Below are 12,575 nucleotides of genomic sequence, written 5' to 3'. Positions count from 1 at the left end.
GTATTTATTATTATTTTTGCATTTTTTTTTTAAAAAATTGTATTTAGCTGTTTTATTTTTTAATTGTTTATTTTTTTGATTAAATGTTTTAAATTATTTATTTGTTTTTTTCCTATTTAAGAACATCAACTTTGCTCCTCCAGGACCTGGACGAACAATTTATAAAATGTGGTTTTCTTTCTAGACCGGTTTCAGCCCTCTACATATCGCAATGTTTTGTATTTGTTTTTGTATTTATCTATTTAATTTTTAATTTTTTTTATTAAATCTTTATAATTTATTCTTTTTTTTCCTATTTAAGAACTTCAGTCACCTGCTCTGCTCCTCCAGGATCTGGACGAAAAAATTATAAAATGTGTTTTTCTTTCTAGACCGGTTTCACCCCTCTACATATCGCAGCCCACTATGAGAATATGAGCGTAGCCCAGCTGCTGCTAAACAGAGGAGCCAACGTAAACTTCATCCCGAAGGTCAGCGGTCGCAGCTGTGATTCACTTATTATCTGTCAGGAAAAGACCGACATTCTTTTGACCTTGTCTTTAGATACTATAATTTATTCTCATTTTTTCCCTTTGACTAGAACGGCATCACACCACTTCACATCGCCTCCAGGAGGGGCAATATGATGATGGTCCGACTCCTGCTGGACAGAGGGGCCCAGATCGATGCCAAAACCAAGGTAGGTTTTTGTTTTTTCTTTTCTAGTCCAGCTGCTTCTCCGTGCACTGAGCTGGCATTTTATCACCTGCATATTTCTTTCCAAATATTTATTGGGCCCATCTGTCGCCCCCAAGCTGAGTCGCTTTTTCTACTTTTTATCCGTTTATGCCTGCAATGTCCTTTTTCCGCAGGATGAATTGACCCCCCTTCACTGTGCAGCTCGAAACGGACACGTTCGCATCATTGAGATCTTGCTAGAACATGGTGCTCCCCTCCAAGCTAAGACCAAGGTACCGTTTAATGAGATGCTCACGGTGAGATCCGATCATCTCTCCACACTGACGGGTCCTTTGATATCCAACGTTATTCAACTAACGATGTTCCCGCATATCAATTAGCTTATATGTCAGCCTCATCAAAACCCAACTTACGCTTTCTTCTCGTCTCGCGGCAGAATGGTCTGTCCCCCATCCACATGGCAGCTCAGGGGGATCACATGGACTGCGTGAGACAGCTTCTCCAATACAACGCAGAAATCGATGACATCACACTGGACCATTTAACGCCTCTTCATGTAGCGGCCCACTGTGGTCACCATCGCATGGCCAAAGTTCTTCTGGACAAGGGAGCCAAAGCTAACGCTAGAGCTCTGGTAATTATTTTTTTCCCGCTTTGTGTGAATTATATTTGAGTTTTACGTTGTTGTTTTTTCTATCTCCAGAATGGCTTCACACCGCTCCATATTGCATGCAAGAAGAACCACATGCGGTCAATGGACTTGCTCCTCAAACACTCTGCTTCCTTAGAAGCCGTCACAGAGGTGAGCTCTTATTCCAGCTCCGATGCACGAATTCTCCACCTTGACCTCTTATTCCTCTTTGTGCAGTCTGGCCTCACTCCTCTCCATGTAGCAGCTTTCATGGGTCACCTGAACATAGTGAAGAACCTGCTCCAGAGAGGGGCTTCACCGAATGCTTCCAATGTGGTAAGAGCAGCACTACCGAGTCTGCTCAGCAAGCCGATACCGTAATTCCAACAACTTAAATGTATCCAGAAAGTGGAGACCCCCCTCCATATGGCCTCCAGAGCAGGACACTGTGAAGTTGCCCAGTTTCTCCTGCAGAACTCAGCACAAGTGGATGCCAAGGCGAAGGTACACACCGGCTTGTTTTGATCCGTGCGGTCTTCAAGTTTTTGTTGCTGTTACCAGGACGACCAAACCCCCTTGCACTGTGCGGCCCGTATGGGACACAAGGAGCTGGTCAAGCTGCTTCTTGAACACAAAGCCAACCCGGACTCGTCTACCACGGCGGGGCACACCCCCTTGCACATCGCGGCGCGGGAAGGACACATTCATACCATTCGGATCTTGTTAGATGCTGGAGCGCAGCAGATTAAAATGACTAAGGTGAAAATGGCTCACAATAATCAGAAAATAGATTTTTTTTTCCAGATTTTTTTCTCGATTTTTCTCAATTTTTTATTTTGATTTATGTTCATCTATTTCATTTCTTCTCTCGAGCAGAAAGGCTTCACCCCCCTCCACGTGGCCTCTAAATACGGAAAAGTGGACGTAGCAGAGCTCCTTCTCGAAAGAGGCGCCAATCCCAATGCGGCCGGCAAAGTGAGGCAACGTTAGCCCCGCGTCATCTTACGCTAGCCTCATTGATTTATGTTTCGATCTGGTTTGGTTTTGTCCGTGCATCCGAAACAGAACGGTCTGACACCCCTTCATGTGGCGGTTCACCACAACAACCTGGATGTTGTAAAACTTCTCGTCAGCAAGGGAGGATCATCCCACAGCACTGCCCGAGTAAGACCAAATTTAAAAAACACATCGAAAACCCACAGATCTAACACGACAATATCCACTCCTGTTTTCATCTCGGCAGAACGGTTACACGCCTCTCCATATAGCGGCCAAGCAGAACCAGATGGAGGTGGCTAGTTGCCTGCTGCAGAACGGGGCGTCGCCCAATGCCGAATCCCTGCAAGGCATCACGCCGCTACACTTGGCCTCACAGGAGGGACGACCTGACATTGTGGCACTACTCATTTCCAAGCAAGCCAATGTCAATCTAGGAAACAAGGTAATGTCAAATGAACTGTTCAGAAAGTTCTACTATTCATTTATTTTTGTCAATCCGCAGAATGGATTGAGCTCTCTCCATCTGGTGGCTCAAGAGGGTCATGTGGGCATCGCCGACACACTGGTCAAGCAGGGAGCGTCCGTTTATGCCGCTACACGGGTAATCCGACGTCTCCCAAAAAAATAGGACTTGGAGTCCAAATACTGAACACTTAGCATCTTTTGTTTTTTGTTTTCCAGATGGGCTACACGCCCCTTCACGTGGCCTGTCACTATGGTAACATCAAAATGGTCAAGTTCCTACTGCAGCAGCAGGCACACGTGAATAGCAAAACACGGGTAAAAAAAAATCTTAACTCATTCACTCCCAACCCGGTTAATATCTTTGACGTCTATATCCGTCGATGGCACTGAATGAGTTAAAAAAAATCTTTCCCACCTGCAGATGGGCTACACTCCTTTGCACCAAGCAGCTCAGCAGGGTCACACTGATATCGTCACGTTGCTGTTAAAAAACGGAGCTCAGCCTAACGAGATTACATCGGTGAGTCATGGGCGGGGCTTAACTTTCCAGTATGTCATATATAATGTTTATATAACATATGGCTCCATGATTAAATGTAAACCACAACAGGGACAAATGACAATCTGTTTTTATTATTATGGTCCGTCTCAACGCAGAACGGGACGTCTCCACTGGGCATCGCAAAGCGTCTCGGTTACATCTCGGTCATCGACGTGCTTAAACTGGTGACCGAGGAATCCGTCTCCGCGGTGAGCCGCCGCTTTCGGTGTGTTTGGCGCGGAGGCCACAATTGAAACTGTGACCTCTCACCCCTCCATCTCGGCCTTGTCCTCGTTTGTATTCAGATCACAGCCGAAAAGCATCGGATGAGTTTTCCCGAGACGGTGGATGAGATTTTGGATGTCTCGGAGGATGAAGGTAAATTTAGATGAAATACTTTTTGGGGTTATGGCAAAAAAAAAAAAAAGTGCAGCCTTGCACTTTTTGAGATTTGATGTTTATTTTTATAGGTTTATGTTGAACAGGGGTGTCTAGACTTTTTCTACCCACTGCATATTTTGACCTGACCCAGTAAATGACTGTTTATAACTTCCCTTTCCATTTTTTTTTTTTTTTTAGGGGTCGCCCAGCTAACGTTAGGTAGGCTTGTGTGCGTCTCTCCGCTTTGTCCGTTCCGGTGGCTTCATTTTTCTCTGTGCTTCACTTCTTTGTCTTTCTGATCAATTCCTCCGATTCAACTTCAGCCATGTTTGTTCCGCTCTATTTTTATTCCCTCACTTTTTATCTCTTGCTTTGAGATTTATTTAGAAAGAAGAAAAAAAGTCTTTTGTTTTTCATCAGCATGTCGTCACGGCATTTTCCTTGTACGAGCGTTTGACACAAAGGGGCTCGTGAACCTGACCGGACCTCGAGTTTCCTTCCAAATCAACTGTTTGCTAAAGACAACTTAATTCATCAAGCGGCTAATTTAACGTTATTGATGCTGTCGTCTTTCTGCTCGAAGGAATCTGGAAATGTGTTTTTGGTCATCCAGCTTCATTTTTTTAAAATGTGTATGTTTGTTTTTTTTCCTTCTCTTTGAAATAATTTTGTCTTTGGTCCCGAGAAGCTCATATCACAATCTTGATCTATGGTTTCCTGTTCTTTAATTTCCGTCTCATGCCTCTTTAATAACAGCTATTTTCTCCTACACAGAAATCATCACATGTGATTGCGTCATTGTTGAGCATGATTAAAAAAAAAAAAAAAAAAGTATCACCGGGTGCCTTGCTGTTTGCAGTCCATGCTGGATCTTATTTGACTTCATTTTAAAATGTCTCTCTTTTTTTATGGCCTTTTTTTGTGACTGTGTGTTGTGGTGAAGTCGTGGAGATGTGTGAAGTTACTAATTATATTTATACTACAGAAATACTGATAACTCATCCGTGAGCTATTTTTAGAACAGCTTCGGTCACCACTTTGGTGTTATTCGGCTGTTTTGTTCGTGTTCTTGTTTTCTCCTAGATGTCTCAAAAAATTATGATAATTCAAATATTTTTGGGGTATTTTTTTTTCTATAGGCGACGAGTTGCTCGGAATGGACGGCGCACGCTATTTGAAGCTTGATGACTTTAAAGATCAGGACGATGACTTCCTATCCCCAAAGAAGACGCTTCGAGATTTCGAAGGTGGTGTGGGGACCACGTGAGTTCATCGTGTTTCGTGACCATCGCAAATTTGGAATTAATATCCTCCCCTGAACCCAAACATAATAAATGTGTACATATTATAATAGCATCGACGTATAATGTACAAAAAACTAATTATAAGGAACAGACAAGTCATTTATACACTTAACTTAAAAAATGGAGTTCAGTTGTTCAATTTTCTACACCAAACATAAAACAAAAAGTCATTTGCCAAGAAATCTTTTATGCACCAAAGTTAATCAGTTGACTTTTGAGTGATTTCCTCTCCCGCAGGCCCTACTCTCCCGCCATTCCCAGGATTCCTTGCGTGTCGCCCGAAACAGTTCTCCTTGATCAAGTATGATTTTTAACAAATTAATCTCATATTTTATTTTCATTTTGAGACTATTTTGCTGCACATGATAGCATACCATTATGTCTCTCCCACTACGCAGCACACCCCCATACCGCTCCCAAAGGAGTATGACGAAGACTCTCTCATCCCGAGCAGTCCGGCTACAGAAACTTCAGACAACGTCAGCCCGGTGGCCAGCCCCATTCACACCGGGTAAGTTTAAAATTCAACATCGATTTTTTTTTTCCTATTGATTGGGTATCCGCTTTCAGCTTTCTAGTGAGCTTCATGGTAGACGCCCGTGGAGGTTCCATGCGAGGCAGCAGACATCACGGCCTGCGAGTGATCATCCCTCCTCGGACCTGCGCCGCGCCGACCCGCATCACATGTCGCTTGGTTAAACCTCAGAAGTTGACCACCCCCCCTCCCCTGGTGGAGGGCGAGGGGCTCGCCAGCCGGATCATCTCGCTGGGTCCATCCAGTATGCAGTTCCTTGGGTGAGTCGCTATTGTAATTTCTGAAGGACACTCAGGGAAATTTTGTTTTGTTTTGTTTAGGACAATTTATTATTTTGAATTCACAGGCCAGTTATAGTGGAGATCCCACACTTTGCCTCACTGGCTCGAGGGGACCGTGAGCTCGTGGTCCTCCGCAGTGAAAACGGCTCGGTCTGGAAAGAGCACCGAAATCGCTATGGCGACGAAGTGCTGGAAACAATTCTGAACGGCATGGATGAAGGTTAGCGAGATGGAAAGAATCCACGAGACACTTGAAGATGTCTTTATCCTGATTTATGGAGTTAGAATATAAAACAGAGACATTGACAGTGAATCGTTTTATGACTTTTTGGAGACTAAATTATGCATTGTTAATTTTCCCATCCCTTACTTGTCCTTCCCTTTACTCTTTAATGCAGACCTGGAAAGTCAAGAGGAGCTGGAAAAGAAGCGGATTCGTCGAATCATCTCCACCGACTTCCCCCTCTACTTTGCCGTGGTGTCCCGCGTTCAGCAAGAGAGCGATCTGATTGGTCCAGAGGGCGGGCGGCTGACCAGTAAGCTGGTGCCGCATGTTGACGCCATCTTTCCCGAGACGGCTGTCACCAAAAGAGTGAGACTGGGACTGCAGGTAAGTTGCAAACCTTAAAATGGAACTTTGACGTCTATAGTCGTCAACGGTACTGAATGAGTTTTAAGAGATTTGCTTTTTGAATCAAATATTTATTTATTTGAATCCATTTTTTTTTCTCATTGTTTGTCATCTCACTGATTATTTATTATTATATTATTCTGCTTTCTGTTTATGTTTTTTGTTTCTTTTATCCAGCTATTCTTCACTTCTCAGTTCCCCAATTTAAGTTGTGAGCCACACTGAGCGAGCTGATGCACTGATCTGAGTTGGGTCAGATATCACTTATAAGTTGCTTGCATGCGTGAGTTGAATTTTTATTTTTTTGTGTTAATTTTTTTTTATTTCTCCCCAATGGACGTCCACCTCTTCCCTTGAACAGTCTTCTGCCTTTTTATCAGCTTGTCCTCTCATCCTCTCAGGCCCAACCCATCCCTGACGAATTGCTGACTCGGCACCTCGGCAACCAGGCGACCTTCAGCCCCGTGGTCACCATCGAACCACGCAGGCGCAAGTTCCACCGTCCGATCGGGCTGCGTATTCCTCTTCCTCCATCCTGGCGAGAGAGCCCTCGTGATGCCGGCGAGGGCGACACCACCAGCTTGCGCCTCCTCTGCAGTGTCATTGGTAGTTACGCAACTTTTTTTTTTTTTTTTCTAATAGTCAGGGTGACATTGGAAAAACAGCCCATTCTTACCATGTGCTTGTGATGTCTCAGGTGGGACGGCACCTGCTCAGTGGGAGGACATCACCGGGACAACCAAGCTGATGTACGCTAACAGCTGTGCCAACTTTACAACCAATGTCTCTGCAAGGTGAGCGTTCTGAAAATTGCAAATCCAGAGTGGACTCTTCACATTTCCTATTTTTGTCTTTCTGGCAGATTTTGGTTAGCAGATTGTCCCCGCACCGCAGAGGCCGTGACCTTCGCTAACCTTTTGTATCGGGAACTGATGTCCGTGCCTTATATGGCAAAGTTTGTTATCTTTGCAAAGATGAACGAGGCTCGCGAAGGACGCCTGCGTTGTTACTGCATGACCGATGACAAGATGGACAAGACGTTGGAGTTGCATGAAAACTTCACCGAAGTGGCACGGAGTCGAGACATTGAGGTCAGTCGAAAAAATTATTCTTTAGTATCGCAGCCAAACCTCAGGGTGTTCTTTTCCCCCCATGTTGAATCACTTGGTTGGTTTTTGGACGACATCTCACTTTTCAATTTTTTTTCCAGCTGATGGAGGGCATGCCGCTGCATCTGGAATGTTCCGGCAACCTGGTGCCTATCAGGAAAGCCACACAGCAGCCTCGCACCTTCAGCTTCCAGGCCTTCAGAGATAACCGGCTGCCTGTTTCTGTCAAGGTCCGCCACTAACTTCTATTTTTATTATTATATTGTTGTGTTGTGTTGGTGTTGTGGTGTGTTTTGTGGAGTCACCTGTGTTCACCGATTCAATTCTCCTGCTGAGCACCTGCCGACCCTCCCGAAAGCCCCCTCTGGTGTTTTTATGTCTGTTTGCTGTCACGTTTGGCAGAATGTGTTCAAAAGGAAGACAGTTTAATGCGGCTTTCAAAAATCTAGCTGAGTGTGTGGATCAAAAAAAAAAAGAAAACTAAAAAAAACTAGCTGTGTGTACATAAAAAAAAAATCTGCTTTTAATGCAGAAAAGTTTGATAATGATGAGGAGTTGTGTGTCTCTGTATTTACATTAAATATGGATTAAATGTAAAAAATATATATATATATTGTGTATTTTAGCCTAAAAGTAAGTTACGCTTAGAAAGTTATTATTTATTGCGCAACTTTAAATTTGAGCAAATTTGTAATAATCTTTTACAGTGTTTGAAAGTTAACTCAGAAATCCTGTTTGTCATAATCAATATCAAGACAAAAAAAATATTTTTGAATTCTGATTCAAATTCCTGATGTTATTGGTTTCAGTGTTTCATAATTGCCAAAACTTTATTTCATCATGAACTCCTTTCAAATATTCATTACAATTTATCATCACGCCACAGTGTATGATTCATTTTGTGTTTTGTGACCTTTTTCGTCCGTCGTTCATTATACTGTGCTCATATTCATGTTCTTCTTTCCAATTTGTTTCTTTCATAATTTTGCCATGCGTGTCTTTGTGTCACGGCGATGTTGCGCGTCCACTTTTTCTTTCGTAGCCACTCTCTTGTGAGATGATCCGCATGTCCCGTGACGTGACTCCCTCAAGGTTCCCTCGCCAGCCTTGCAATCTTGCGGCCTTGCCTGTCTGTTTTGTGTCTGTCTCACTGTCTCTCTTTCTCTCTCTGGCCGTCACTTTCTAACTGTCTGGTCTGACAGACGTCCAGGTAAAGTGTGCAGGTAAATGTCACCCTCTCACCTGCCTGTGGATTGCTTCCATTCCCTGCTTCTGGCCCCCCCGTGTTACGACTGCGCCACGTGCCTGCGACGTCGTGGTGGCGTCCGATGCTGGCTTTCATTTGATTTTTCCTCTTCTCCCCTTCCACCTCTCTTTTCTTATATTCTCTCTCACTTCCCTGTTCTTTTTTATTCTGCCCCTCCCCACCTTTCTATCCTCTTCTTCCTTTTCCTTCTGTTAGGTCCGAGACAGCAACAAGGACGCCACGGGGTTTTTGTCCTTCCTGAGAAAGTGCACCAAATATGAGGATGCGCAGCATGTCTTATGCAACCTCAACATAGCAATGCCGCCCTGTATCAAGGTAAGACATTTATTTATTTATTTATTTATTTATTTATTTATTTATTTATTTATTTATTTATTTATTTATTTATTTATTTATTTATTTATTTATTTATTTATTTATTTATTGAATTTTTTTTATTTATTTATTCGGTGTATTTTATTTATTTATTCATTTGTTTGTCCACTGCATTTTATTTATCTATTCATTCAATGTATTTAATTTATTTTCATCTCTATATATTTATTTATGCATTTATCTATGTATTTATTTATATATCTATTTATTTCTTTATTTTGTAGGTGGCTGGAAGTGAAGAACGCAGGCGGACTTTAACACCTCTCGCCCTGAGGGAACGCTACGGTGCTCTGAACGAGCCCGGTTTGGGTGAGTGCTCTGTCTTACCAACGGACCTTTCCTGAAATAGTATCCATAGATGGGCACTGAGTCCTTTGCTGTCCTCTTTACCCCCCCCCCCCCTCCACTCTGCCCTCAAACGTGCACGCATGGCACAACGACCGAGCCTTGCAACGCACTGCTCTTCTGTATTCCCGAAAATTCTTTCTATTTGAATACATTGAATTGGATATGTGCCAAAAGATGCACAACAGCCCTCTCCCCCTCCCACTTCAGAACCGCTAAGGTTCCACAGCACCTGGTTTGTTTGCCTTTCCTGGTGCCCTGGAACCAATGACCCACTCTTGTAATATTGGTTTGCATGGCGCTGGTGTCTCCACTGCGATTTCCACTAGCATGGCGGCAGATACTGTTAGCAGCTCTTTAGCTTAGCTCTGAGAATGAGCAGGACCTCGCAGTGGAGCAAGACAGAGGAGCCCTTATTATGAGCTCCAGTATTTCTTTTTTTTTTTTGGAGCAAGGCCTTTTCTGTCTATCTTGGACACAGCGCAGCTACAATGCACTTTCGGTTACAGAATGCTATTTTGATTATTGGGACTGGCACCTGAATGCGCCTCCAAATTTTATTCTCTCCGGCCCATCTGATGTCGTCCACGTTATTGCTTATTTCTTTCCTAACAGAGCAGTGGTTGTGTTCAGGTAAGTATCAAAACCAATTTTATGGAAACGTGCATCCAGGCACTGTTTGTCATAATTGAGAAGATTTTGGAGATTTTTATTTTTATATATGTCATGGGCTCTGCATGATCATGATACATTTTGAAACTGATTACATTTTCATGTCTTCAGCCGCAGTAAATGCAATGGAGAGGACTGAGGTGAAGATCAACCTCATATCAGAGCAACTTGGTTTAAGTTGGGCAGGTCAGTCACTCAAAAAGAAAAAAAGGGAGCGCCGGGTTTTTGCGCTTTTTACTGACTCGACTGTCCTCGGCTCAGAGTTGGCACGAGAGCTTCAGTTTGGCGTCGATGACATCAATAGGATCCGCGTGGAGAATCCCAACTCTTTGCTGGACCAGAGCTCCGCCTTGCTCAACCTCTGGGCCGCGAGAGAGGGCAAGAGGGCAAAAAGTATGTCCGCTTCGGTCCTCACATATGACATTTTGAGTTTAATTTATAAACTCATTTTGTCGATTGTGTGATGATCCCCTCAGTGGAGAGCCTGTACATTGCTTTGAAGAACATCGACCGTGCAGACATCGTGAGCTCCCTGGAGGGTCAGCCCTCACAACTACTACCGGGCTCTTTGGAGGAAGGCGCTTGCCGACTGGGCGATCGCGACTCCACCTTGCTCTCCCCCAGCGTTCTCAATGGTACGACACACACAAAGATGACATGAAAAATTAATTAACAAAGAGAAAGGAACATAGAGTTTCCTGTTTAATATAATATATTGAAAATGAAATCGACTGGGACCTCTAAAGTCTTGAGGCTGTAATGGTGAGGTGTTTTTGTCTCATTTAATTTTATTTCGATTTCTTTCATTTTATGTTGATTGATTTGATTTGTTTATTGTGATTGATTTATTTGGATTTATTTCATTTGTTTATTTGGATTCTTTTATTTGATATTATTTTGATTTATTTAATATTATTTTAATTTATTTCCCCCCCGCCACACATGGCTGACCGCAACCCTCCCCCGTGAGTCTGGGTAACAGCCATTTTTATTTTTTCACCTTATCTCTGTTGCTTCACAAGAGGTGAGGGACACAAGGCCCTCGCGCCTGGTGCACAAGCCACGAGTTATTAGACCCCCGTTTTTCAGGAGGGGTAAGTGGAAGTGGCTCGCTCGCTCGCTCGGGGCTGCATGGTGGTCTGCTAACGAACTCTCGGAGACATGTTGACGAATGGTGTCGTAGCCGCATGCACGTTAACCTTTCCGCCTCACTGAAGCACAAGTCATTCTTTTTCACACCCCATACATGAGAAACAAAGGTAATCAATCTCCCTTTTACGGACGCCATTTTTACACTTAACGAAGAATGTCTGAGAATGTTTTTCTTGTTTCTGTGTGTGTCTGGGATGAATCCACTAGTCCAAAGTGGCACGAGTACACCCAAGACGGTGTGCTCTGGGCCTTCATACCTTGTTTCTATTCTTCCCTTTTCTCTCCATGTCATATCTGCTGCCTCTTCTTGCTCCCGTCACCTGCTCTTCTTCCTCACAGCTCTTCCTGTCCGACCTCTGACCCCATGTGGCCTCATGTTGAACCTCTGGGCCTCCTCTTCCTCCTCCTCCTCCTCCACCACTCTTGTCATTCAATTTTCCCGCGCTCCTCCCTGATTGGGGTGAGCGGGGGAGCCTCTCCTCCGCCGCTCTGTGTGTCTTGTACATTTTGTGCACGGGCATGCTGCATGAATCGCAAGGATCCGTGTTTGTTTTTTTGGGAGAATAAAAAAGCAACAGTCGTGTGTGTGTGTGTGTGTGAGCGCTGTTTGAAATGTCAAATTTGCATGGCATGCTTTATGAGTCACTGTGTGCAATAATTCGGACGAGTCAATGTGTTAAGTCGCCAAGCAAATAAATGTGCCTTTTTTTTTTTTTCTGGGAATTAAATGGTGTGTTTTGGAGGCTACGCTGTCACACCGGGCAGCACATAATGCTTATCAAGCAAGGTGACCGTGACATCATCTTTTTTTTATCCAAAGGCAAAATATCCTAAACAGCAGTTTATTTGAGATTTCCTCATTTTTTTTGCCCAAGTTTGATGGAAAACGGTCATCATTGCCTGAGCGTCATCTGCTCGAAGCCATCGTTGTTTGGAAGTCTGTGAAAAAGTCTCAGTCGTGTTCGTCCCCTTTCCAATAATATTTGTGTGACTGTGGTTATTGAATCGTGTGTTGTGAAATTTGCTCAACTTATTTTTTTCTTATTGTTGTTCTGTGGTGACAAATTGGTGTCTTAGTTCATTTGACGTCTGTGTGTGTTTGTGTCTAAAAAGTAGGAGCAAAGGGAAACGCATAAAACATATTCATGATTCTAATTCTGATCCATTCCACCATGCTCACCTCATTCTGAAGTCATTTGTCATCCTCCT

General features: G+C 43.6%; 1 protein-coding gene across 1 annotated transcript in view; it reads left to right on the top strand.

Annotated features, from left to right (window-relative positions):
• Positions 1-12,575, top strand: part of ank1b (ankyrin 1, erythrocytic b) — a 28,189-nt gene that overhangs the window by 8,960 nt on the left and 6,654 nt on the right. The window contains exons 7-38 of the mRNA XM_061293330.1: positions 372-470; positions 581-679; positions 852-950; positions 1,115-1,312; positions 1,382-1,480; positions 1,547-1,645; positions 1,715-1,813; positions 1,871-2,068; positions 2,186-2,284; positions 2,375-2,473; positions 2,553-2,750; positions 2,811-2,909; positions 2,990-3,088; positions 3,195-3,293; positions 3,431-3,523; positions 3,620-3,692; positions 3,894-3,914; positions 4,835-4,958; positions 5,237-5,300; positions 5,398-5,510; positions 5,570-5,794; positions 5,881-6,035; positions 6,214-6,425; positions 6,848-7,052; positions 7,144-7,240; positions 7,309-7,537; positions 7,657-7,785; positions 9,018-9,137; positions 9,422-9,506; positions 10,326-10,400; positions 10,476-10,607; positions 10,691-10,849. Coding sequence (XP_061149314.1) covers positions 372-470; positions 581-679; positions 852-950; positions 1,115-1,312; positions 1,382-1,480; positions 1,547-1,645; positions 1,715-1,813; positions 1,871-2,068; positions 2,186-2,284; positions 2,375-2,473; positions 2,553-2,750; positions 2,811-2,909; positions 2,990-3,088; positions 3,195-3,293; positions 3,431-3,523; positions 3,620-3,692; positions 3,894-3,914; positions 4,835-4,958; positions 5,237-5,300; positions 5,398-5,510; positions 5,570-5,794; positions 5,881-6,035; positions 6,214-6,425; positions 6,848-7,052; positions 7,144-7,240; positions 7,309-7,537; positions 7,657-7,785; positions 9,018-9,137; positions 9,422-9,506; positions 10,326-10,400; positions 10,476-10,607; positions 10,691-10,849 — 3,994 coding nt within the window. The remainder of the gene's footprint in view (positions 1-371; positions 471-580; positions 680-851; positions 951-1,114; positions 1,313-1,381; positions 1,481-1,546; positions 1,646-1,714; positions 1,814-1,870; positions 2,069-2,185; positions 2,285-2,374; positions 2,474-2,552; positions 2,751-2,810; positions 2,910-2,989; positions 3,089-3,194; positions 3,294-3,430; positions 3,524-3,619; positions 3,693-3,893; positions 3,915-4,834; positions 4,959-5,236; positions 5,301-5,397; positions 5,511-5,569; positions 5,795-5,880; positions 6,036-6,213; positions 6,426-6,847; positions 7,053-7,143; positions 7,241-7,308; positions 7,538-7,656; positions 7,786-9,017; positions 9,138-9,421; positions 9,507-10,325; positions 10,401-10,475; positions 10,608-10,690; positions 10,850-12,575) is intronic.

This window comes from Syngnathus typhle, linkage group LG12 (assembly GCF_033458585.1).
Source record: "Syngnathus typhle isolate RoL2023-S1 ecotype Sweden linkage group LG12, RoL_Styp_1.0, whole genome shotgun sequence".
NCBI classification, from domain to species: domain Eukaryota; kingdom Metazoa; phylum Chordata; class Actinopteri; order Syngnathiformes; family Syngnathidae; genus Syngnathus; species Syngnathus typhle.
The sequence above is the reverse complement of the archived record's forward strand: the minus strand, read 5'-3'. Positions and strand labels throughout refer to the sequence as shown.